This window comes from Mastacembelus armatus, chromosome 11 (genome assembly GCF_900324485.2).
Source record: "Mastacembelus armatus chromosome 11, fMasArm1.2, whole genome shotgun sequence".
Lineage (NCBI taxonomy): Eukaryota > Metazoa > Chordata > Actinopteri > Synbranchiformes > Mastacembelidae > Mastacembelus > Mastacembelus armatus.
In genome coordinates this window covers 12,937,473-12,963,800 of record NC_046643.1, presented here as the reverse complement: position 1 = coordinate 12,963,800, position 26,328 = coordinate 12,937,473, and the positions used below count along the sequence as shown (strand labels likewise).

General features: G+C 40.7%; 2 protein-coding genes across 4 annotated transcripts; one reads left to right on the top strand and one right to left on the bottom strand.

Moving 5' to 3' along the window:
- The first annotated feature begins 589 nt into the window (after positions 1 to 589).
- On the top strand, positions 590 to 17,997 carry LOC113126201 (E3 ubiquitin-protein ligase RNF19A-like). The gene is made up of 10 exons (XM_026300115.1): positions 590 to 733; positions 8,309 to 9,198; positions 11,676 to 11,884; positions 12,029 to 12,173; positions 12,304 to 12,466; positions 12,753 to 12,867; positions 13,177 to 13,335; positions 13,890 to 14,109; positions 14,284 to 14,427; positions 14,862 to 17,997. Exons 2-10 carry the CDS (start codon positions 8,555 to 8,557, stop codon positions 15,670 to 15,672), a joined length of 2,610 nt encoding a protein of 869 aa, XP_026155900.1. The 5' UTR covers positions 590 to 733; positions 8,309 to 8,554; the 3' UTR covers positions 15,673 to 17,997.
- Positions 17,998 to 18,083: 86 nt separating this feature from the next.
- Positions 18,084 to 26,263, bottom strand: spag1a (sperm associated antigen 1a). 3 transcript variants are annotated; one of them, XR_003295307.1, is made up of 9 exons: positions 25,645 to 26,263; positions 24,274 to 24,373; positions 23,554 to 23,706; positions 23,207 to 23,364; positions 20,659 to 20,800; positions 20,295 to 20,421; positions 20,026 to 20,163; positions 19,657 to 19,928; positions 18,084 to 18,874 (listed from the first exon to the last, which is right to left on the bottom strand). XR_003295307.1 is itself a non-coding variant. In XM_026300421.1 (8 exons), the coding sequence occupies exons 1-8, from the start codon at positions 25,997 to 25,999 to the stop codon at positions 19,923 to 19,925; spliced, it is 1,179 nt and encodes a 392-aa protein (XP_026156206.1). In that variant the 5' UTR covers positions 26,000 to 26,263; the 3' UTR covers positions 18,084 to 19,922. The 3 variants fall into 3 exon arrangements, 1 of the variants encoding a protein (XP_026156206.1); XR_003295308.1 differs by having other exon boundaries at positions 18,084 to 19,928; positions 20,295 to 20,354; XM_026300421.1 differs by having other exon boundaries at positions 18,084 to 19,928.
- Between the last annotated feature and the right edge of the window lie 65 nt (positions 26,264 to 26,328).

Below are 26,328 nucleotides of genomic sequence, written 5' to 3'. Positions count from 1 at the left end.
GTTGTTCTTAACTTTACAGTCAGGGTAAGGTTAAAGTGAAGGCAGGGTCTGTGTTAGGAATGTGTTAAAGTTAGGCTGAGTTCTTCCAAGTGATAAAAAATAAGTTGTTTGCCTTCACGCTGGGTGTGTGCAAAAAAAAAAATTTAAAAAATCCGTGGCCACAGGGTGGCAGTATTCCACTGATAAACATTGGAGTTAATTTAACAACTACTGACAGGAAGAGATGTTCCGACTGAGTGATTTGTTTCAAAATAAAAGCACAGTTGTTGTAATAGGAAAACGAAATATTTTAGAATAAGAGATACATGCGTAGTTTGATGCTTTTTATGATGTATTTGTGGTTGTATATGTTTTGAAAAAAGGTATTGTAAGTATTTCTCCACATAATGTGACCTTTGAGTATTTTTAGTACACAGAAAACCAACAGTAAAAATAGAAATGGCTATGTTGGTAAATTTGCCAAGTTTTGTGTGTGCTCTGAAGGCTATTTTCTAGAAGACCCATCTGTTTTTTTGTTTACAATTTTCTGTAAAAATATATTGTGAAAAGCGAACGTTTCCTACCGGAAGTATAAACGCCGTTTCTACTTTCCAAGAGTCAGACTCGGGGAATTTTTTGTGGTTCTCCTACGAAGTTTTCAGCAACAAAATTTCATCAGCGGTTTCCTTTGGTAATGGAGTCACCAGTAAATATTTCTGCGGTGAAGTGAAAAGAAATCAGGAGCGATTTAACGGTGAGTGTTTATATTTAACACCGATCTTCACTACTAGGACTAGATCAGAACTTCCTCCTCTACGAGCTAGCACTTTTTAGCTTTGTTAGCTTGAACATTTACATTGTTAAAGTCTAGATCGGAAGAAATCACCTTTGAATACTAAATAAAGTTTCGATACAAGTGTAGATAAATTCCCTACTCGATTCTAACCGCCTCTCAAGTGAGTAAAAACTATGGCTTGGCTGATCAGCAACTCTTAGGGCGATTAAAGTTAGGCACTAGCTTCCTGCTAGTCAAACCTGCTAGCATGCTAACACTGGTTAGCCAGGTGGAAAGTGTAAACAGTAGCAGCTAAAGGCTCTTTGTTGTGCGTGATGTGTTTTTTTTTAATCGTTTATCTTTAAGTTGTTGCTGTTTGTTAAACAGGCGGGTTGTGTAAGAGTTTCGTGGGGTTGGTGGCTTTTTGATTGCTATGCGATGTTGTCTTTAATCTCCCCAGATCGTTACTTTTGTTTGCATTCAAGAAAGAGACTGTTCTCTCACAACAAGTAACTTGAACAGGTCCACAACTCTAAATTCTTATTTTTTTTCTACCTTTATAGGCCCATTTGTAATATGGTTTATTAGTCCTAATAAGGCGTCCTGCTAATAATTGTGAAGTGCTATCACAGTCAGTATATAAGTCCTTTGGTATCCTGTTTTGGGGCATTAAATTATTATTGTTTATATTTTAAAAGTAGGTGATTTCATGTGAAATTTAAGGTGAGTTTATGTTTGGGTGTAATTTGTCCAGTTAATAAACATAGGTATCGGTCAGGGAGTGGAAAAGCTCACACACAATGTTTTTCTGTTTATACCAAAGTCAACAAGCTTTTATTGAACAGCTCACAAATCATTTGCACAGCACAGCCCTTCCTGATTTTCTGTGACTTTTTATAGCAAACATGCAAATAAATTAATACAAACCATCCCCTCTGGAGCTTTCTCTGCTTTCTCCTAATGGAAAACTCGGCCAAAACAACACCACCTTCTTGTAAGTAAAGAACAGACATGTTTTTCTTTATTATTATTATTATTATTTGTTTAGTTTTAGTTAAAGACAGTTCATTTCAACCAAATATTATCATGTCATCAGCTTGTACAGTTTTGAGCCAAGGATGTGGCTATTTTTTTTTTTCTGCATAATCTGCAAACCATATGTTAAGAAATAGTTTCCAGTTACTCATCAGCAGTGTATTAGACAGCCTTGATTGGTGTTTTAGGAAAAGAAATTCAGTATTCATATGGGTCTCTAAAATAGCTCCCTGACTATACATGTGCCAGCAGGCATGTGGTTTGATGCACATCTTTATGGATGAAGATCTTTGCATTACAGCCAATCAAAGCATTTCAGTTTAAAGATGTTTTTGTCTAATCCAGTATTTTTAACCTCTGTCGTTTATGTTACAATACCCATGAGATGTGGACTGGGCCATCTGTTATCTACAACGATGGACACTTATCTGGAATTTGCTTTTGGCATGATCAGTGAACATTTGACAGATAGCAAACTTTTTTTTTTTTGCTGTTGTTTTTTTTGTTTGTTCTTTTTTTTTTACTGTAGAAAAAGTGGAATTTTCCAGTCACAATGGCTCTTTGAAATATGTGTCTTGTTACATGGGAGCAATTAGATTTGGGGTCAAGCCAAATAATTCATGGCCATGTGGATGCAAATAACCTTAAAATCGAAGTCTCCCAGTGGAGAGTATAATCTAAATCTAAGTTAATACTGTGTAAAAACATATTTCATTGTGAAATTTTGGTTTTCAACCCTATTTTAGTCCAGGATGTTTTTCAGCTAATGTTGTAATGTAATAATGACTAATTAGGGAATTTTATTCCTATCACCAAATATGAAAAAAGTTTAAATGCAACTCTCCAGTATGTGGTTTTATAAATAATGTCAAAATGTGCTTTCATCATATCAACTAATAAGATATTTCACATCCATACTATTGTTTATTGTCATGATATGGCATAAAACTCTGTGTTTTTGAAAGTCCTATGGAGGTGGAAGGGGAAATGCACTGACTGACTGACTGCAGTGTGAGTGGGATTTGGAAAGTTTACGTGATGTCCATTTAAAGCAAATTTCCTGAAAATCGCAGAAATTCAATTACTATTTTAATGTCATTATTTAAACCTTCATGTCCAATATTTATTGACATTGTTGAGACATAATGACACTAATGCGTGCAAGGACATTAGTGCTTGCTAATGTGGTCCTGAAAATAGAAAATATTTGCGGAAGTGGGTGGAAATCTTTGCGTAGAAATAGACTGTGATGGCTGGACTTAGAATCCATACATGATGTGACTCATCACCTCCATCAGCCTTGTCAGATCCCCACTGAGCAGTAGAGATATGTAGTTAAGTGAATGGTGTCTCCTCGAGCCTATTTTTTTAAGTTCCATGCTGCTGAATAACATAAACCCAAAATGGTAAAACCTTATGCTCAAATTGCTATTTTGACATTATAAACATTTATTTATTTATTTATTTTTGGTTCTACAGGTAAGTACACTGCCTTATCGTTGCACCCCAAGTTTTCCTGACACTGACATTCAAATGCAAGCGCTGTCTCATCCCAGTATGCCAGATACAGTGGAAAAGTACCTTTCCCTGTTGGCTGTAAATCGGACTGTTTAGTAAATAGTGTTGAAAGCAGCCTTGGAGGCATTCACTCCAGTGCCTCCTGTCCCCATTTTCAGTTGACCGTCAGATATTGTTAGTACTTTTTGGCTGGCAGACAACAGCCTAAATAGAGATTAGTTAAGCTACAGGGCTATTTTCATGTCGGACTGACAGGAAGTTGGCCTGAGGAGGGGACAGTGTAACAATTACTATTTTTTCCTCACTGTGAATTGGCTTCAGAGGAATTTCTGATACTGTAGACAGCATCACCAGTTTAAATAGCTGAACTATTTGGAGTTTGTTATCCAGACTCTGGTGTGTTTCTCTGTCCAAAGCCGTAATAACTGAATGCATTGTCATTATCAGGAAGTTTGTCCTCCAGCTGGAATGTCACCGGAAATTAGTGTACGTGATGACCACGGTAAGCCACTCATTCCCAGCCTTGGAAGCTGGTCATTGTATGAGGGATTTCTTTGAAGTTCAGCATTTGTCCCAAATGTGCGAAATCCCCGGAGGCTGCCATCATCTTTAACTTAATTTGAACATCATCACTGAGACACAGCACGACAGGGATTCCCATTTAATACTCTGATGATTACAATTTTAATTCTCTGTTGATTAAAATCAACATTGTCAATCAAGAATTCAAAGTGGGACAGGGATGATGTAATGTGGTAGACCGGACTCACCTGTTTCTCCAGTAGAAAACCACTGGTTTAAGTCATATTATAGTGGTAATCATATTCGTCATATTGGATCAGGTGACACATTTTTTTCTGTGAGTTGAAAAGAAGGTCGAGGCTATCATTCTGCCAGAGTAAGGCTTCCTGCCATGAGGTTTTCTCAGGAGCGGATACACCATCCTAGTGTGCGAGTCATGATTGCATGTGATCCCTATGAGCCACAGGCCTTGAATACATGCATACACATGTACCCACACGCATACACACTCACTGCAGTCACAGGGAAAGTCCCACTTATTCTGTTCTGATGCAGGCCTTTCCTGTTTAATTACAGCTTGGGAGTGTAATTTCACATCGACTTGTGGGTTGCTTGGCATTGCTCCTCAGTCACGTCAAAATTTCCTCTTGCACACATGACCTGGCTATTTGACTCACTACATCATTGAGCATATTTCTAGTGTTAGGACATTACTTTAGCCAGTACTGTGTAAGGAGTGTGTGGAGCTGCAAAGTTTTGTCTGTTATTTGTTTTGGTCTATGACACAAAATCATAATGCTGTGATTTTTGAAGATAATGCTGTAGGTTTCCAGTAAAAAAATTTCAACCAGCACTTTGTAATTTGCATTTCCACTTCAGGGCCAAAGCCCTGGGCAAACCAAACAAATATCACAAGGGCGTTTTTTTTTCTTTTTTCTTTTTTTTTTTATACCACTTGTTTGCGAGACGAGCATTGTTGGTTAATTTGGTCTTAAAATCACTTGGGCTGCTTCATCCTGATAATTGTTGGCCGCAAACCACCAGTAAAAAAAAAAGGTAGGGAAACTAAATTCTTCAAAAGGTTCCTGTTCCCAGGGGAAAGTTTCTGTAGTGGAAACAGCTATTGTGTCTTTATTGTCACAGGGAGATCAACTCAGCGGTGACACACCTCAAGGAAATAGCGCTAATAAACTGACATGGTCTTGTGTCACCTCGCATCATCTGTTGTCACCTCAACAACTGTGTTGCTTAAAGTGCAGATGTATATATAGTAGGCAACTGTAACATTTAATTTACACATATGATGTGGTCGGTTAAATATAGCTGTGTAGTAATATCTTGTCCTTGTTTTAATTTTTTTTTTTAATTATGAAGTTGTATTTTTAGGTTTTAATTTAAAACTGCTATCTCTTACAACATATTTTTAGAAAATCATACCAATACAGAAAAGGAGCAGAGCCACCTTCACACAGTGAGTGTGTAACTATCCTTAAATTTAAAGCTGGATATCATCAGGATCTGTGAGGCTCAGCAGAGGACCTCTGCTCACACTTACACGTCACGTTTTTGCATTGGATCAGTAAAGTATGTTGCAATGTCAGATAAAAAGCAAGAATTTTTTTTTTTTTTCCCCCTCAAATTTGTGGAGGAGAAAGCTAAAAATGTATTAGTCATCTCAGCATAAGGAAGTAGGTCACTGCACATTCAGGAGAGCAGAAGCAAGACTGTTGTCATTGATAACAATAAACCTTAAATCTTTCCTTCGAAAGTCTGTCAGTTTGTTTTTAGCCAGTGTTTCCCCAACAGCGATGTAGTCTTTCTGGTTATGAGTATGATATTTAAGTGTGTGTTGCTGCACACAGTGTGTGTGCTTCAGTTATTTCAATGTTAGCTGCTACTTCTTCCCCACTCTTGTACAACTAAGTGTTGTTGACAGCAGATTTCACCTGTAACTAAAGCTGCAGTTAGATTACTGTGGCATTACGCTGTGGTTTCAGAACGAAGGGCGACCCTGCTAACTGAGGCGTTGTTTCTAAATCCAAACAGGTCTTTTATCACTTTAACACCACAGCAGTCACAGTGTTGACACTTTGAATGTGACCTTAATAGGTAACAGGACTAGGTGTTTACACTGCCCCTGTTTAAAAGTGCCCCCTTTATTGTATGATCAACATGGGTGGGTAAACCAAAAGTTAACAAAAGTTAAAAGTTAACACTTAAAGGGTGAAAACTCAAAAATAAAGGTGGGGTCATACAGTTAGTCTTGTTTGGCAAGTAGCAGTATAATATGATTTTTGGAAGCACAATGAAAAGCCTCTGACCCAGATCAGCTGCTTTGGTTGAATCCCAGAGAAATTATTTACAATTAAAAAAACAAAAAAGAACTTAAGAAATGTCAGAACCCACCAGTGGCACTCCAGGAAGTATACCTTTGAATAAATACCTCTGTCCTTTTATTATTAACTAGTTGACATGTCAGTGACCTGCTGAACTGTGTCCACTTGAGCCATAAACGTTTTTTTTTTTTTTTTTTTGACAAACTTTTACTATGTGCAACCCATTTTGCAAAGGTTTCAATGGTTCTGTCCTTTTTCTAAAGATGGTGTTCTGATACAGCCTCAGTTTATTTGTATGTGTGCACACCTACTTACTCAAGTGTTACCAGCAGGATAACTGCTGGTTTGGCAGTGTTGACAGTAAACCTCATGCATCTTTCATCTCGTGCTGAGTTACACTATATTACACTGGATTGCTGTTGTATCACTGCATCCAAAGACCTCTCGAATGGACTTCAGCTAACTGCTTTTATTTATTTATTTCTTAGGTTGAAACACGCAATAAAATTATTTCAGTGGTAGTTGTAGAATGAGTATGTCTTACAATATGTGTTTGAAATAGAGGAGAAAAGGCAGTTGGTATCTAAATGCATGCTGTCTAGGCACCAGACTGACGGCTCTGCAGCTGAAAATGCATTTTTATATCTCTTGTAAAAGTTAAGTGCCGCCTGTATGTCATCACAAAGAGAGGGGGAAAGTAGCCAGTCAGACCAAGGTTTGTAGGTTGAGACCTAGCAATTGTGCTTTGTAGGATTACGCTCCCAGTTGAGCTTTGCAGTGGACTTGTTAGTCACCTTTTGGCTCCCGCTGGAATTTTCCTGAAATTAGTCCCTAATGACAAACACACACCCGAACACAAGTTTGGAGCACACAGAAACAAAGGGTAAGCATTCTCTGGCCTCCGTGTTGTTTATTTGGTGTTCGGTCTTAGGACTTTGAGTCTGCAGCTGTAGTTTTGGGGACATGTTACAGAAAGTTGTTCAAATCCCCATGTTTCAGCAGGAAGACTCTGAAGATGGATGCAATGTCTTAACTAGGGCACAAAATGTGTGATTCTGGGAGAGTAGGGATGCCTTAATGAAAAGGAATAATAAACTAACAACTGTTACTCCAAGCAGATGCATGTGTTTTTACCGTACAAGGGGTTTGGATTTAGATCTCATTACCCTGCCGACCTAAAGCACTTGTATCCAGCATGTTGGTTCTGTCTCTCTCTTTTTCCCCCCAGAAATCTGGATGGAAGATACTGTTTTTTTTTTGTTTTGTTTTTGTTTTTTCCACCATCTCCACATTGTACATTGTTTTGGCTGCAGCACAGTCCCAGGTGCTGTGCTGTGAAAATTTAGGGTGTCGTCCTAAAATGCAAAAAGCAAGACAGTGGAATTTTATTGTACTCATTTTATTTCGTCCTTGACATTATCAAGTCTCTTCAGGAATCAGAATCAGTTCAGAGCAGAGAGAAGGTTTATTCAGAACATGCAAATTTTTCGGTTGCATTGCAATCTGTCATCCCAAGGCCAGTCTGCATAGCACCACACCCACAAATCTTTGTTTATATTTGCACAAATTTGTGTTTCACGTCTTGAAGAGTAATGAGAGGGTGTCCTGTTTGTGTTTTGTAACCATGTATGAATGAGCTGGGCAGAATCGTGAGAATCAGCAAGTGCACTCGAACGCTGCTCTCACAGATGAGTTATCCTTAAGTCGTTCATATTGTGTGGAAGCATTCGTGAAAAGGTGCGACTGCTCTAGGGACACATTGACACAGCTGTGGCCACTTCAGAGAGCTTTCAGAGAAAAAAAAACTGGATTTTTTTTTTTTCTTTGCCTGGACTCTAGGGAAAGCCTGGAGGCTTTTATGTATGCAGACTAACGCAGAGAAGACACGCCTGAAAAAAAAGCCTGCAGTCTGCCAGAACACAGAACACACCTAATTATGAACAGGATGGACTTGCCTTAACGCCATCAAATGCTTCAATAATTAGATTTGATCAGGTTTTTAATGCTATTTCCTCAGTTGGTTGATTGTTATGCAGATAGTTTGCTCCTTAATGCTTCTGTTTTTGCAGAAAATCTTAAATTTAATTCCTTCAGCTCAGCATCTGATCTTTTTTTTCCTGCTCTCTCTCTCTCTCTCTCCTAGGTTGGTGTCCTACTTGAACTTCTACCTCTCTACCTCAACAGAGCCTCTTCATTCTTGTGATTTGAACCAGAGGAGGACCAAACCATTGACTTCAAGACCTCCTACAGTCGCGTCAGACCACTATGTCCTAGCAAAGACCAACTCAATCCCTTCCCCTAAATACCGTGTCCCTTAAACCCCAGTCCTTCTCTCCATCTTCCTCCCCACCTTCCCCGCCCCACCCTCCTCCTCTCCTCTCTGGATGTGATGATTTCTGGTCGTGGCAGCGGCGCCGCTTCAGGTGTGATGAGCAGCCTGCGCCAACAGCATCATGGCAGCACAGGCTCGGAGCGAGATCTTCACTCTGCTGCCTCCTCTGTTAGTCTCCCTTCAGTTAGAAAGACCCCCAGGAAGCGCCCTCCTTTACTCCACTCTCTGTTTAGTCGGCGACGTCGGCCTGACTGTGACCCCAAGCGCAAGTCCAAGCCCGTGCAGGCCGGACCTGGAGCAGAAGGCACCGGCACCGAGAGTGTGCAGTCAGAGACTTTCCATGATAAAACCTCTGCCCACTCTGCACTGGGCGTGGCATCAACTTCATCAGCGTCGGGGTCTTCGTCAGACCTCCTGGAGTGCCCTCTGTGCTTATTGCGCCATACACGTGAGCGCTTTCCGGACATCATGACCTGTCACCACCGCTCCTGTGCAGACTGCCTGCGACAGTATCTGCGCATCGAGATCTCAGAATCTCGTGTTAACATCAGCTGCCCCGAGTGCTCAGAGCGTCTCAATCCCCACGACATCCAGATGATCCTGGGAGACCGTGCCCTCATGGAGAAGTATGAGGAGTTCATGCTGAGGAGGTGGCTGGTGGCTGAACCTGATTGCCGCTGGTGCCCTGCCCCCGACTGTGGGTAAGAAACACTCAGGTGTAACTCAAGTACAAAATTAAGTGTTTTCCACCTACATTTATAGCAACAAAGCACACTCCACATTTACAGGGTGTAATTTAACCCCTTCGCCATGAACATTTCAAGCCTGTGACATCATTTCCTCAAACAACTTTTAATATTTCGAAATCTATTTCAGTTACCTGATATTTGCTTGGTGTTCTATACTCCTGATATAACCAATACACGAGTCCCAAAATAACACAGCTACATCAAGCAGCTACATCAAGGAATCCTCAAGGCTGTAATCTGGCCTTTTGAAGTTCACTCCAGTTTGGGCCGACATATAAATAACTCGCGGTGGTAATAGACCTATTTATTCTGTCAGCTAAGAAAGATGTCGGCAGCACATGCATGATGACGCCTATTTCTAACTGCGTAATGGTCATGGGCTGTGGAGGAACTAAATACATATGAGAGCATGTTTAATGATAAAATGGGGGTCGCACAGCATATTTAAATACAAATTATTTGTATTAGTGTTGTGAGAGCATTAAGATCTCAAGATCAACTCCACAAAAGTAGAGAATTAAAGTAGTTTGAGGAAAAAAAGCAGATTTGTTGTTTAATAAAAATCATCTTAATAACTTTATTTACTGTTCGTTATTTACTTTCAAAACAAAACTAAAAAAGTAAAAGGTAAGCCAGGGTACAAACAAAGTGGAATTAAACAAACCCAGTGAATTGAGTATCTAGTATTGCAAATGACTGGAGGTCAGATGGAGTTCTGCAAACCCTCTCACCAAAAAATGTGATTAAACCTGCGACCGCTTCAGAAATACCTTTGTGGCTTCCCTGTTTCACATGTAGGTGAAAGTGCAGGGTTATGCTCAGGTTTGCTCTGAGGATCTGTTGACTATGTCACCCTGCTTCACTTTTCTTTTTGTTCCACCTTTAGGCCCTGACCACCACCATGCAAACAGTGCATTTGCATTAATCTGATCGTCAAGCAGTTTAACACTATGTATTTGTAGAGTTTTCATAACATTTTCCTGATGGTTAGTTCAGTTTTGAGCTCTATTCAGTATTCACTCCCTTAGCTTTGTTTGATCAACACTGCTGACCCTGTCTGTTGGAAGAATGGCTCTTTCATGTATTTGTTTCAGCTATTCTTGTTCTCATCCTCCGAGCAGCTCTGGCTCACAGCCGCGCTCTCATTCTAATGATCTCACTCTGTATTGTTGTACAGTTGCGTTGGGCAGCTCAGCAGTAATGTTTGACATTTTGAAGAATCCTCTGTATGAAGAGAAAGAACATCTTTATGAGCCTGGACTCTACAATGATGGTTCAGAGTTGGCATATCTACACCTTATTTGATTAGCACTGTTTTTGTATTTTGAGCAAATTAATGTGTTCATAGGAAAGTGACCACCAGCTATCAGTATCCATTAAAAACAAGTCAAAACTGATCGCTGAAATATACATGGAAAACAGGACTGTAGAAATACCAAAAGGTCCATTTGTATCTTCTTCATCGTTTTACAACTTTTACACCATTTGCCATCACGGTGCCTCACCAAGGTGTTAGTGCAGACTGTTTGGAAACTGTCTAGACTGAATGTTTCTAGGTCTGTGTCCACACACTCAACCCCCACAGCTGGGCTGTCAGATATGTCCATTATGAGGGTGGACAGTGTGAAATCCTAAATTCGTAACATCCTGATAAATGACATTACTCTTGTCTTGTTTAGTGAAGCGGCCTTTTCCATAACATAACTTATCTGATTTTTTGTTTTTGTTTTGTTTTTTAAATTTCTTGTCTGGTGTCAGCTGATGTTAGCATGTCTATAGGAATAAATACTAATTTTAAGACCTTTACCCGGTTGATATTTCATTTTCCAGTGTGTGAGTGGATCAGCTGAGGGGATCATCCAAACTACAGACCGTCTCACTCTGGGCGTTAGTGCTTTTGTACACGGATGTTCCATTATAAAGCTGCTACAAATTATCCAGTTAATGCGTCAGTGTTTGTTTTTCCCTCATGGTGTGTTCCTAATGTTCCTGTGATAACCCTGCTGCAGGATGCTGAGTGGCTGCAACAATCTCAGGGTTTAACTGATGTCTTCATGCATGTGACAGGCCTGTACGTTTTACATCTAAGGTGTTCTGCCAGTAATCGCTCTCAAAAATATTGTATTGATTGATGAGGGTGACATGCAGTCCTGCAGAACTACTTGTGTGACTATTGAGCTCATTTGTTGAAATCATCATGGAAAATCAGCTAATTTCCTCTTTATCTAACACATCTCATGGGGGTGGGTATAGTGTGAGTTAAAGTTGTTCCTTGGTTTCAGCCACACTTTATTTCTTCTCCTGTAATCCACCTGTACTGTTCTTGGCGTTTAGCTCTGCTGACCTCTACTGTTGTGCTGAACTACTGCACCATGCCGTCTTACCAGCAACTATTAACCACCACACTGGCTTTACTTCTCCTGTCTCAGTTACGCAGTCATCGCGTTTGGCTGTGCCAGCTGCCCGAAGATCACCTGTGGGCGTGAGGGCTGTGGGACAGAGTTCTGTTACCACTGCAAACAGCTGTGGCATCCCAACCAGACCTGTGACACGGCTCGACAGCAAAGGGCCCAGAACCTGCGGTTAAGGAGTTTCAGGTCATCCTCCCTGAGCTACAGCCAAGAGAGCGGAGCTGCAGGTAACGTGTAAAATAAAATCCTGTTTGATATTTCCACACATTTCACACCTACCTGTACTATTACCTTGCCTTATATCTTAACATTATGCAGTATGTTCTGCAAAATCTCCCCAAATAAATATGTGAAATATTTCCCTCCACTAGGTGATGACATCAAGCCGTGTCCACGCTGTGCTGCTTACATCATTAAGATGAATGATGGCAGCTGCAATCACATGACGTGTGCTGTCTGCGGCTGCGAGTTCTGCTGGCTCTGCATGAAGGAGATCTCTGACCTGCACTATTTAAGGTTAGTCAAACGCGCAGCTGATGACAATACGCTCATCTCTACCAACAACTGCTACAGGTGCATTACTCTTTTTTTTTTTTTTTTCTCTGACAAATCTTCTCTCCTCTCTCTCTCTCTCCTGTCCTTTCAGTCCATCAGGGTGCACCTTCTGGGGGAAGAAGCCCTGGAGCAGAAAGAAGAAGATTCTGTGGCAGCTCGGCACACTGGTGGGAGCGCCAGTGGGCATCGCCCTTATTGCTGGCATCGCCATCCCTGCGATGGTTATTGGCATCCCAGTCTATGTGGGCAGAAAGGTGCGCAACACCACTGGCACCAGGAGAATAACATACAATAGCCATAGACAGACAGCAGATTATTCCGATAAATGGAAACCAAGAGAAGAGGAGACGGTCATGTTGTTAAGTCACATACATCTTTGGTTTAAACTGAAATCCAGTGCTTGTGGGTGTGAAATTAACACATTTATTTATCCAAAAGTCTTCCCAGTTAATCCTGTTTAAAATAATTTTATTACAGACATATTTCCAGTAATGTAATTTCATCTTTGGAGGTAATAAAAGATTTCCCCCCTCCCCTCAGATTTATAACCGCTATGAGGGCAAAGACATCTCTAAACACAAGAGGAACATGGTAATAGCTGGTGGTGTGACGCTCTCTGCGATTGTGTCGCCAGTGGTTGCAGCAGTCACTGTTGGTAAGAAATATGTTTGTTTTTTTTTTTGCTTTTGTTTTGTTTTTTTATCTGTTTTTCTGCAGGAGTTTCTTATCTCACTGTTTTTCTCTCAACTAAATTCCTAATATTTAAAGTTTTTGGTGAGTCTCAACATAAAGTCCTGGGTTCAAAATTTACCCCAAAACATTTGTCCGAAACCATGTTGGACTGTCGGCACCGATCTGTCCAGTGAAGGTGGAAACGCTGCATCTTTGTATGTGTGCAAAATATTCACTGTTAATCCAGTGGATCAAACTTTGTGTTTGTGTGTGGTAACATTGTGTCATGTAGGCATCGGCGTTCCCATAATGCTGGCTTATGTCTACGGAGTTGTCCCGATCTCACTGTGCCGGAGCGGTGGCTGTGGAGTGTCCACTGGCAATGGCAAAGGGGTGCGAATCGAGTTTGATGACGAAAATGACAACATAGGTAGCGGGGCTGCGGCCACAGGTAAGAAATGTGACTTTTTCGTAAGAAAAACATGGGAATAACTTTTTTTTTTTTTAAGCCAACCTGGAGCAAAGGGTTTTGGTACGTGTTTGTGTATGTCCATCTACATAATAATTCATAGCCCATAAAATCCAGAAATGGAGGCTGTAGACCAGTGTTAGACTTGTGTGATGGTCTAAAATGTCCAATATCAGTGTTTTATGTTGTTTTTTTTCCCCGACTGTCCGTGACAAAGCTACGGCTCTGTGGGTTTGAGCTCGTCCTACTTTCTCAGGAGGTGTTTAGGGTGATGGATTGTATTTGTCACAGCTTCTTTAAAGACTGCAAATGATAAATATAAATCCACATGACAGCAGGGACTTTGCCCTTTTCAGGAACATGAGGTGTGAGACATGATGACATTAATTCACACCATAAGAACTCATTAAACTGGGTTTTCAAGATACATGTAACGCCTGTATTCGGATCCTGGATATAACTTGAGCAGAGTTAAGTTATTATCAGACACAACTCTCAGTAAATGAATACAATGACTTTTCTCTTTTTCTTCGTAGATACGACTTCAGTGGCAGAGACGCGGCTCAACAATCCCAGCCTTGGTGATGGAGCGAGTGTTGGTGGTCTGACGGGCCTGAGTCTCAGTGTCAGTGGGAGCCACATAGAGCGCTGTGGCATGAGCTCCACTCAGCGGGACAACATGAGTGATGACGCCAGCACCACAGCCCTTGCTGGGACCAGCATCACTGGCAGCCTGTCTGGCAGCTGCTATAACAGGTAATGAACTGGACATGATATCTGCTTTAATATAAATATTAATAGTTTAAATTATAACCAGAAAACTGAAGAAGACCTTTTCAAAATTTGCTGTTTTTCTATCCTAGATAAAGCAAACACGTTACTCATCAAGAGTTTCATTATTAAATGTTTTTTAACAATTGCTATTTCCAGGATGGAGGTGCAGGCTGATGTCCAGAAGGAGCGCTGCAGTCTGAGTGGAGAGTCAGCCACCGTCAGTCTCGGGACCATCAGTGACAACGCGAGCACAAAAGCAATGGCAGGATCCATCCTCAGTGCCTACATGCCTCTGGAAAGGTCAGCAGTCAGCGCACCCTTTACCCGCTTGCTGCAAAAGCAAATTTCGGACCTGTTTTTAAAGTTTTCAAAAGTAATTGAATTTTCTGATGTGAATAATGTGATATGGTGAAACTGTATAAAAGAAGTCATAGTTTGTATTAAAGGCACCACACAGTTTGGTTCCACTGTACTGTATATCAGTCCTGACTACTAGATTATGAAACACTCTCCCTGTGGGTTTAGATCAGATCAGCAAACTCAAAACACATATCAGATTTCTTTTGTCATTTGGTTACTGGAGTCATTCCTGGAATTGTTTGTTTTGTAGTTAAAAGTAGAAGTAAATGATTCTAAATATACAAATGGATATACATGATATATGCCAAAAAAAGGAAACTGTAAATGCTTAAATGATTTGTTGTTTGTTAATGTTGAATGATTATATTTTGCAGAGACAGCAGTCTGGAGGTTCAGGGAGATGTGGAGTCCAAACAGGAAAAGGTGAGACATGGCAGCGCCAGCAGCAGCCTGGATGAAGCCAGCTGTAGCAGCAGCTCTGTCGGCCTCAAAGGTGCCAGCGGTGACACGTGCCAGTGCTCCTGCCCCTCCACCTGCTGCTGTACGCAGCAGGAGAACCGCTGCTGCCCCTCGTCTCACTGGTCAAAGGATCCATCCACTTCAGGAGGCAGAAAGAGCAAAGAACAGCTCTGGAAACGAGCTGGAAGCAGCAAAGGAGAAACAAACATGAATGAAACTCAAGGAGATATGGATGCTCAGCTCCTGGAGCAGCGCAGCACTAACTCCTCTGAGTTTGATTCTCCATCTCTGAGTGGCAGCCTTCCCTCTGTGGCCGACTCCCACTGTAGCCACTTCTCATCAGAGCTCAGCTGCTCAGACCCCGAAAACTCAAGACCAGCTCATCCACCCTGCTCTGCCTCAGTGGACCCCAACACTCATTACCCAGAATCCACATTCACCGATGTTCCCGTCACAACCATGCCTGAGGTGGATAACAACCATCTGGAGCATTATCCATCTCAGAGTAGCCGTGCAGCCTGCACCCACCACCAACTGTCTGCATCCCCACCTGCGTCCCCAAAAGAGGAAAGCAGTGGGACATTTCTCTACATCAGTGAGGAAAGCATTGGTGACATCGCAGACACAGAGCCAGAGCAGGATGCGAGCACGAAAGAGACCAGCTCCAGCACTGCTCCACAGCCTGTGAGCCCAGCAAGGAAACACTGTATACAAACAGATATATAAAGCGCCTCTTGACTGTATTAGCTCAGTTAGCCTTATCGCCAGTGCTAACTTCACTCTGAGTGAAGAGTTGATGAAGTCAACTGTAAGTGTAACCTTGTATTAATCTGCTGTATAGGTGGGAATATTATGTGAATGTCAGCCTGTGCAGTTAGAGAGCGAGCTTAGGTATTAAGTTGGAGGGAGATTTGCAAATAGGGTGAAATGGAGCATGGTAAAGTCAAAGCAGATTGTTTGGTTCTGTTCTGCAGAGACAGGACAGACGTGTGAAGCTGTTTTTAAGCCATCACCAGCAGCAGCACGGCTTATAGAAGGTAGAGTGGAACGTGCGTGGACAGGTGTAAAGCAGGTTATCTGTATGATGAGACACTAAAGAAGGCTGTTAAATCCAGCCGTCACAATAATCTGCGTATTTTCAGTCTGTGCCCCTGAATCCAAACTCATGCTAGTTTTGACCCTTTTCTGATACAATAAAAAAAAAAAGCCAAACTGATGAAGTTGGATAGGAGTAGGTCAAATGTCTTTACATAGTAAATTGAACTCCTCTTAAAAATCATCACCTGTTCTCCTCCAGCACATCTGCAGAAATATGGCTTTCTTCAGGGTTTGGATGTATATTGGGTATGGAGGTGTAATCAGTATGGTCCGTTGCTGTGCCACCACTTAATTCTGTTATTCTTAAAATGAGAAACACCACAGCTGGTGGACTGTTGAACCTTCTGTTGAGCATATAAACCTGAGAGGGACCAGTCTGTACAGTAGCAGATTTTATTTTTCCATAGTCATCTATATGAAAAAGAGTTATAGCTCCTATGGTTTGTCGTGCTATAAGTTTGCTTGTTTTTATTTTCCATTTTGGGAAAGTTGGTTTTAAATTGTTGATGCCCTGTGTTGGGTCCAAAATTTTGGTATGTTCGGGTGGGAATTGTGTTGACAAGGGCTCAAACTGTCGCCCTTCTTTCTGTTTTTAATTACTGTGGATATAAAACCATTATCATCTTGTGTTAAATATGTCTCCACAAGCCCTTGTCTGTATTGATTTAAAAATAGCTTTTGCTTTATGCTTGCACCACCACCACCAAGTATTCAATGCAGTTGTTATATGTTGCTGAATTATAAGAGTTGTATTCAAGAAAGGGAACTATTATAAGTTATTTTTCATAAACATAACTGAGAAATGACAAAAAGCCTGAATTTTAAAAATGAAATTGTAGTTTTTTGTTTTGTTTTTTTTTAACAAATTTTAGGGTGTGTGTAGTTATTATTCACTAAGATTGGAAAGCCAACCAAATGATGTATTTGCAATAAGAAAATGAAGCTTTCACATAATTAAGGAAAGCTTCATTTTGCAGAGACATTTTGCTCCTCCTTCATTTTAAGGAGGAGCAGATATTCCCAGTCAGGGCAACACATGAGCAAAAATAAGTTTATTGTACAATGTGAAGCCCATACTTTTGTTACTCAAGTACATCGTTTGGTGACTTAATATTCAGTTGTGAATGTATGGTTGATAATATTACATTTCTGATTATCCCTCCTTTAAATCCAAATCAAAATATATTTGATTGAGAGCTTTAGGTGTTTTAAATTCATATTCCTAAATCCTTCCAAATGATTGATGCAAATAAGTTTATATCTGTTGGACCCACAGTGCCTTTTAAGGAAAATCACTTGTATAGCGTTTGCATTTTATTTTCATGGCCTCGTTCTGTATGTCTTCAAATGATAAACATAAAAATCAGAAGAGGATGAAATATCGTAGCCTCACAAAAAGCTTGAAATGCACAAATCTTGATGCTAAATACTCAAGCCTTTTTTTTTTTTATAGGTGGTTTAGCCAAACCAAAGACTTCAGGCCAATACAGTTAAGACATGACAGAACTGTTGATGGAGCTGATGGCACCTGCAGAGAACAAGGAAACCACATGACAACACAACACCGGGGCAGTCTCAGCAATGGCACGACCAAAATGTCTGGCTTTTAGTCACTTTGGCTGAATCAGTTCACCGGTGTTGTTGGTCACCTCCTTGGCAATAAAGTCCTTTTCATCCAAAGCCATCAGCATCTGAGTGCAGTGATATTTGGTACTCAGCATGGGAGTAAAGAGTCCCGCCCCCCTCCACCCCCAGTATATGCCCCTTATTTTAAATAAAATGCTTGTTTAATTCCTGTGACTTTTATGTTATTATTTGAAGACAAGTATCAGATCTATTTTCTAACATGGAAAGAAGAATGCTATTTGAAAAAGTATATATATTTCCTAATTATTTGCTTTACAATGTGGATGTAAATGCATACCAAACAATAAAATTGTCAATTAAGCTTTACCGTCTGTATATTTTGGCAGGATGAATGTTTTGTCATGTTTACGGGGCCACATTCACATCACAGGCACGTTAAAGCATTCACATTGCACTTTATTATTTACATTCAAACTATTTACATACAGTACATGCGCATACATTCCTTTAAGCAGCAGAGTTTGTAACACTTAAGCCTCATAGCAAGTATTAAGTATTTATTTATGCTAATTTTACACTTTCATTTAGAAAACAAGGGGGAAAAGGAAAATAGATTAATCAAGGGCATTGGATAAACTGAATTAATACACCTTTACTACAAAGTACAAATTAAGTCATATTTGTGGCACATTGTGCTATACAAAGATTCACATTTTGGAGCGTATTGCACAAGTAAATGAATCTGTTTAATTGGTAGAGTTGCTGTTTATTTTTCTAAAAGCGTGATGTCATAGGAGAGTTCGCCAATTATTATTTTTGATGCATTTTTTGCATTTGCAGTAAAACGCAGAGGCGGATAAAACAATAAAACAGAGTGGAGAAGCACCCTCAGTGTGTGTGTGAAAGAAAAAAAACTAGCTGACCTTAATGACAATATTTATTTCAAGTGGTAACATTCAGCCGAGTAGAGATCTTCCTTCTCTGTCGGCAGTGCTCTTAAGGGGGGGCTCCAACTACAGCAGCCCACATCATTTTTGCTGAGGCAGAATCTCTGACTTGACCTTGTTGCATTAGTTTTTGGACCAGTTATGTACATGAACACAAAACAAATAGTTTTGTGATATTAATGCCTTTGATTTTTTTTTTAACCTCCTTTCTGAGTTCCTGTTGCAGCTGGAAGGGCGCAGAGATATTAGTTGTAACAGATGCAGCAGAAGCCTTGTAAAATTTAAACACTGTACACCTATAGACACACAAACACACACAGTTATCTTAGTTGCATTCAAAACTGAACCTGAGACCTACAGTTAATCTTACAGTACATGATTCCCTGTAACCCTAATTGTAGTAGCTGGATATTTATGGAAGATCTTTCAAATGGCCCTAGCCTTATAAATAAAAATACCTTTAGACTTTAAAATTTAGCTCAAGATTTTATGAACTTTTATTTTGAATTGTATCAATTCAGTTTTTTTTACCACCTTAAATTCAAATTAGGTCATAACGCTTCACTTTGGAGCGTCTTAATATTAAATAACATTTAATAATAAATCTGCAGTGTTTATCTGTTCAAAAGCACTTACCAACAGTATGCAATGGAGAGGATGTTTTATAGTAAGTTGTTGGCTTATCAGCAGCTATCATGATAATACATGTAAACATTGACAAAAGCCATGTACTGAAGTAGCTGGAACCCTGGATTTATACCAGACAGTGACCTTTTGACCTTTTAAAATATTTCTGTGCCTTCCTTATCTCCACGTACAACATGCATCTTCAACATACAATGCGTTTAAATGAATTCTGTCAGTCCTTTTGTCATGAGCTCATGTTGGAACCAAACAAAAAACTAATGTTGGCGTATTTTGTTCTAACTGGTAGAAATCTCAATAAGGCACACATACACTCTCTTTCCCCATTTTCCTTTCACAAATAACTGGCTCTGCAGCCTCTTACATCAATCTCTATATACAGTACATTATATCCTAATGTGAATGTTTTATAGTGCAAGCAGGTCGCAAGTACCTTTGTATTAGCCTTTTGTAACTTGGCTGCCCATTATGTAAGGTTGTGTACTCAGGTGTTTTCGTGTGGTTCGCTCGATGGTGCAGAGCTGAAAAGCTGGTTGTCCATGGAGCTCATCCCAGGACTTAATGCCAGTCACTTCCGTGTTTCTAAAGGTCTTACTTACTCACTCACACCGATGGCTTTAAAAGTCCTTTTCTTCCTGAATTGCTACAGTGTCCACACCTGTTCCATTCCTCAGCCTCCGTATCACCAACAAAGAGCTATCACACCTGGGAAAAAAAAAACAAACGTTAGTCTCTTTAAACTTTTGCGTCTCAAAGACAATTAAGTCTTCATGAGGTGTGTGAGTGCATTTAAATCTTTTACTCTGGGCGTATGTGCGGCATTGTCCATCAGGCTCTGTCTCAGCAAGCCTGTCACCACCTCAAGCTCCTGCTCAGCTTCCCGAACATTTGGGTCCAGCTGTAGGACTTCCTGGAGGTCAGTGCTGGCAGACAGGTAGTCCTAAAAATCAGATCATACACAGATACATATAGACACACACACAGAAGATATGAATAGAGCCAATATCAATAATTAGCTGTGCGAACCTTTCCAATAACACATCTTCAAAAGAATCTATGTATGCATCTGACCTGTAAACCTTTATAAGCCAGGGCTCGTCTGTAGAAGGCTTTCTTGTTGCCCGGCTCCAGCTGCAGAGCAGAGTCACAGTCATGTTTAGCTTCTTCAAAGCGACTCTGTTTTAGGAAGCAAATTGCTCTGGAGCAAAGAAGAAGAGGAAAGAGCCAAAATATAATAATTTATGCTTTTGAGGAACAAACTACCAATATTTCTACTGATGGTTGGTTTGGTAGGATGAACAAGAGAGATGCATTTGCTTCATCAATGAAGCTTGTTTGGGCCAAAAACTTTTGTATTGCACTGTAAGAAGCTGCAGATATTGTAAACAATACAAGCTAGTCTTTGAGTTGCTCGCTAGGGTGGCTTGATCTATACCTGTTTGTGTAGAGCGCACATTCGTCAGGTTTTAAGATGAGACATTCATTGTACTTCTCCAGAGCCTCCTGGAAGTGTCCTCTCTTGACCAGGTCATTGCCTTCCCGTTTCAGTAAAGTAAAGCGGGCCTCTTTCCTTCTAGCTGTTGATGGAAAAATGTAATTTAGCAAAAAAATCAATACTGAAATAAAGAAGAGACAATACGGTCATATAGTACGATTACACAGGCAATATCATTTTCAATGGCAATATGACTGAATTCCATTTATTGAAGAGCTCATTTTTTGTCAGTGGAGGTTATTGTAATATGATGCATGTTAGGGCGAACTGTTTTGAATGTGTTTATCTTTTAAGAAGCTTTTCCCATCAACTGAATACACAGACATTTGCAGTGAACAATAAATCCATCAGCCTGTCAGCAGCTGTCTGAATGGGCCAGAGGGCAGGAGGCATGTCCTGCTTACCGAGCACTCTGCTGTGCTGAGAAAGCCACTATGTTTAATGAAAAACAAACACACACACACAGGCATTCAAACACTAATAGTTTCACATATGGACACACAGACAGACACGACCCAATTATTGATACACAGTCTAAATTTACCTAGTGAGATGAGGCGACTGATTCAAGGCTGTTAACACACAGCACCTGTCTTCTATTCTAATGGATAGTCGGAGTCCGACTTGTATCCCGAAAGTTGCAGGTTCGAGTCTCAGGACGGTCGGTGGGGCGGAGTGAATAGCCAGCGCTCCCTCCACCTTCAATACCACAACTAAGGTGAGACACTTGAGCAAGGCACCGAACCCCCAACTGCTCCCAAGGCGCCACAGCAATGGCTGCCCACTGGGTGTGTGTTCACTGCTGTGTGTGCGCACTTTGGGATGGTTTAAATGCAGAGCACAAATTCCGAGTATGGGTCACCATACTTAGCCACAAAGTCACTTTCACTTCACTTCTATAGCTAAAAAAATAAACAAAACCCAAGGACTCCTGTCTAGTCACCACCAAAAAATACGAGTACCAGAACCATCTATTAATATCAAGTCTTTCCAGTTTCCCTGTCTTTGGGCTATAAAACCATACACTAATAAACCATGGACCTGGTGTGATGTCAAATATTTGGCAGCAGAGTAAGTCGTTTGTTTTAGAGGTGGGAAGCAAGAACAGTTACTAGAGTTAGTAGAATAATAAATTTTTTTTATTTCAGCAACAACAAGAGCTGAACTACAGCTCAGTGCTAAAATATACACAGATATTTAAAGCACCATGCTCTCTCACATTTTTACACAGGGGAGTGGGACTGTAAATGAGCTCAAGTCCTTCTGTGGCACAATTCAACAAATATTAAATCATAAGAAAAACATATTTAAAATGTTATTATATGAAACTTATTATTAGGATGTTTTTTCTGTAGTTGGGTATTTATTTCCTGTGTTTTGGATCAGTGTTAGCTGATTAGGATGGGAGCCCTGTATAATTTCCATGTTTTTATGGATGAATAAACTTTTGAACCATTTGAAGTAATTTTTATGAGAATGCCAGTCAGTTTAGAGAGCAATAGGTAAAGTGATGCTGACTTTAAGAGAAACGTTCCAAGAGGAGTTTCTTTTATTAGTCCAAACTCAACATGGATTGTGGTCACAATGACTTACTAACCTGGTTTGAGACTGAACTGCTTCCACAATCTCCAATTTCTTTTGGCTTTAAGGACTTACAGTCTATTTTCAGAATTGCAGACATTGCTATCTTATGGCATGTTATACTTTATAAAAATAAAATGGTCCATATCTGCTACAACAAAAAAAAAAGTATTTTACCAACATATGAGGTGTTAACCACTGACAGGTTGAGCCACTTCTAATCTGTTTCCCCAGCAACAGCAGTGTGCTACTCTGAAATTAGCCCTGTTCTGTGTACACAGCTATTAAACGTTTATGTATGTGTTTGTCTATGTGTCTGTATACGCCCTGTGGTTTGAAATTTCTATGTGGTGAATACAAATGAAGCAGTTTGTTTACTTGTGTTTGTGTGCATTTTTATAGCAGTATACTATGCTGCATTTATTTAAATGCATTTGAATATATGATACATGTGGAGTCTGTTCGTCTGTGTGAGCCTGCAGGAAACCTGACCTGGATTGTTCCATTACAGCAGCACTACACTGTGGGGATCATCTTTTCCTCTGCATTATTGATGTTTCATCCAGAGACACACACACACACACACACACACACACACACACACACACACACACACACACAGATACACACAGTCTCTCAGCAGCAGTGCCTTCACTGACTGCCTGACCAACTTCTGCAGCTGCTGCCTTGTGATTTCATACAATTTCAGTGTCCTAACTGGATACCTCTTTGTGAAAACGAGTACATCACAGTTACACAGGGTGCTGTGATTGTATATGCTGTCAGGTTGTATGTGTGCTTGTGAATGAAACCAGGTGTTAATACACACTTAATGTGTGTTTGGTTTTTAAATGTACAATTCAGTATTTCACACTACTTCTTGACAAAAGGAAGTGATGTCACTTGCCTTCCTCTTGTGCAGCCCTGGCGGCCCGGGCCTGGGCCAGCTCAATGCTGATCGGTTTCTCTCTGTGTTGCTGCTGGACAGACAGAGGGACGACAGGTATCTCTGGAAGTTTCTCTCTCCACTCAGGCCCGTCCTGCTCAATGAGCATCTTGGTTAACCTGATATAAGCGTTTTAAAAGTGCAGGATTTGTGTTAGTTTAATTCATTATGCCACCTTTGTAGACTCTACCTTATGTGATGATAAGACAGTAAGAATTGTCTTAGTTGTCTCATGGCACTGTGGTGGCACATATTTCAGAAAGTAGCTGCTACTGTTCCCAATCTGATTTGAGCTGAGGTGAACTGACCTGTGGATGCTGTCATGGGCTGCCTGAATCCCAGTATCTAGTTGCAGGACAGTCTTATAATCCACATAGGCCCTTCTGTAGCGCTCCAGTGACTCATAGGCCATAGCTCTGCGTAACAGGGGCTTCAAGGAGTAGGGCTGCAGCTCCAAAGCCCTAAGAGGATCAGAGAGATTTAGAGACAGAGGATCAAACCATCTACACCTGCACATTGTGTCACAGGTGGGCTGATCTGAAGCCCTCATGTGAATGAGTATTTGCCTTCAGAACGAGAGATTCCTGCAGCCTGATGAAAAATAAACCACATACACCCAACACTTCTGTTGAACAATCTCTGCTTATCATTGTATAAAAGATTTCTGAAAAAGCTGAGCAGCTTACTGTGTGAGCTGCTGGGTCTGTGCAAATCACACAGAGAGCAATATGAACTAATTACTAAGTGAACATCCATTTTCTCCAGGCACAATAGCAACCTCCTGTCTTCTCAAAGCTACATTAGCTGCTGCTAACCTTACACACTAATGTGTAAAATACAAAAAGATTGTGATCTGTTTCTGCAGCATTGATTATGATTCATAAAATCTTTATATCCACTGTAAATTGGACAATTTTAAGGAAATGCGATGCGATTCTGACAAAAAACTAGTTTGAAATTTATACATAAACAAATACAAAAAATGTACGTAAATACTCATGCAGAGCTAGAAACACACATTAACATACTTGGTGCAGTCCTGTATGCAGTCTACGCTGTTTCCATCCTTCAGGTAACAGGCGGCTCTGTTGGAGTAGAGAATACACAGATCTTCTGGACTATCGGTGCCTGCAGGGGAACAACAATAACCACTCAGATGAAAGACCAGACACTGAACAAGCGCTCCAGTCACTCAATCTAACACTTTAGCTCTTAAAAATAAGATGGTATGCTCAGTGGGTAGGACAGCATGCCTTTGGCCTTGAGTGCTACTGACTAGAAAGACATTAAACTCTCCAGAGATGCTGAGGGGGTGAATGGTGCACAGATTGATGTGTGATCAGTCCCTCTAGGAGAGTCATTTTCTTTACTGCAGTTTCACAACCGCTGGCAGAGCATAAGTCATTATACGCTGCCCAGACACTAATATCAATAGTGCTAATACTCCTTTACATTTGTATTTATAAAAACCATCATCACACATTGTGGTCAGGTGCAAAACATCTTTCTGTTAAGTCTGCTGCGCATTAACTCTAGTCTGGTCTGCCACTGCTGCAAAAACGCCATCCAGCTTGCCAGCCACAAGAGTAAACGTTGGCTGAGTACTCTTAAAGGTGCAGCATGACATCCAGTCTTACCTAAATGCCTCATGCATCAGCATGTGACTTCTGACTAATCACTACATTCACAACTTACCAATGACCAAGAAAATGAAGAATTCGTGCTGTACCTTTCACTGTTGTGCTTGAATTATAATGTACAGTGGTGATCTGGTAAACACAGGAAACTGTGGAGCATGGCAAGCAGTGGCATAATGCATTTGTGGAGTATGGAGTCAAATAACACTCTGAGTCAACTTTTATCTGATATCCTTAGGGCAAAAACACACAGATGATTCAGGAGGCCGTCTGTCTGTCTCTGTGCCACCTATCTGTTATTTCTCCATTAGATGCATTTATAATCTAGAGTTGATCTCAAAACAGGTACTGTACATAAATAATGTATAAGACTCAGTATGCAATAACATGATTATTATATCTTTGACTACCTGTGTTCTTACTGCATCTTAAAGATTTGAGTTGATTCATCAATTTAGTCAATCGTCCGAAAAAAGACTCAACAACTAAAATAATTAAATAATAATGTGTCATTTTTATGCAAAAATGTTATCTTAGGTTTTTTATTTTTCACGACATTGTGATTTCATTTCATTAATAACTCTTAGTTGGCACTAAATAACCTGACCTGGTCCTGTATATTGTGATGTCAGGTTTCATAAGACTTAAGAACAAGAATTTGTCATACATGTTTTAATATTGTTAATTTAACAGATGTGTTTCTCCTTGAATGAAATTGTTGATGAGGCAAACAGGAAAACAAGCTGTTCATATTTTACCCACCAGCTTCAGCACATCCATCAATGGCCTGGGTGTATTTCTCCAAGGCGTCTCCAAACTGGCCATGTTTGAAGAGGTGGTTTCCCTCATTCTTGAGCCGTGCCAGATGAGGAGGAAGGGACCCAGCAGGAGCATCCAAGTAACTTGTGTCCACTGCAGGTCTGCCCTGCTCCTCTTTTCCCCCAGCAGGGCTGTTTTGCCTTTGAGTACCATTGGCGAACCCTTTCTCTGGAGCTGTCTGAGATTGGGTCTTTTCTGTACTGCCTGTATCGCGGCTTCTTGTCCCACTCCCTGCTGTGGCCGTGTCCAGTCTGCCTCCCCCTCCTCCGCCTGGAGGTTTCTCCTGTGTGTTCCCCATAGCTGCACTCCCTCCGCAGTGTTCACACTCTTCCTCCCTCCTTGCCTTTCCCTCCCAGAGCTGCAGCTACATCCGAGCCTGGCTGGGGGATTTCTGATGGACACGCCCCCTTCAGCGAGACGTCAGCTGTGACGCCACCGACTGGCATAAACTCATAAGGTGAATCCCAATTCCCTTATTTTGTTTCTCAGTCCTTGGGAGACTCGAAATTCGTCGTGGTCCGCCTTGATGAAGGATGTCCCAAAGGTCTAGCTAAACGTCTGCTCTAAGGAGCGAGGTCGTTTCCTGAAGGAGGAAAACCAAGGATGCATGAGTTCCTGGATGTTAGA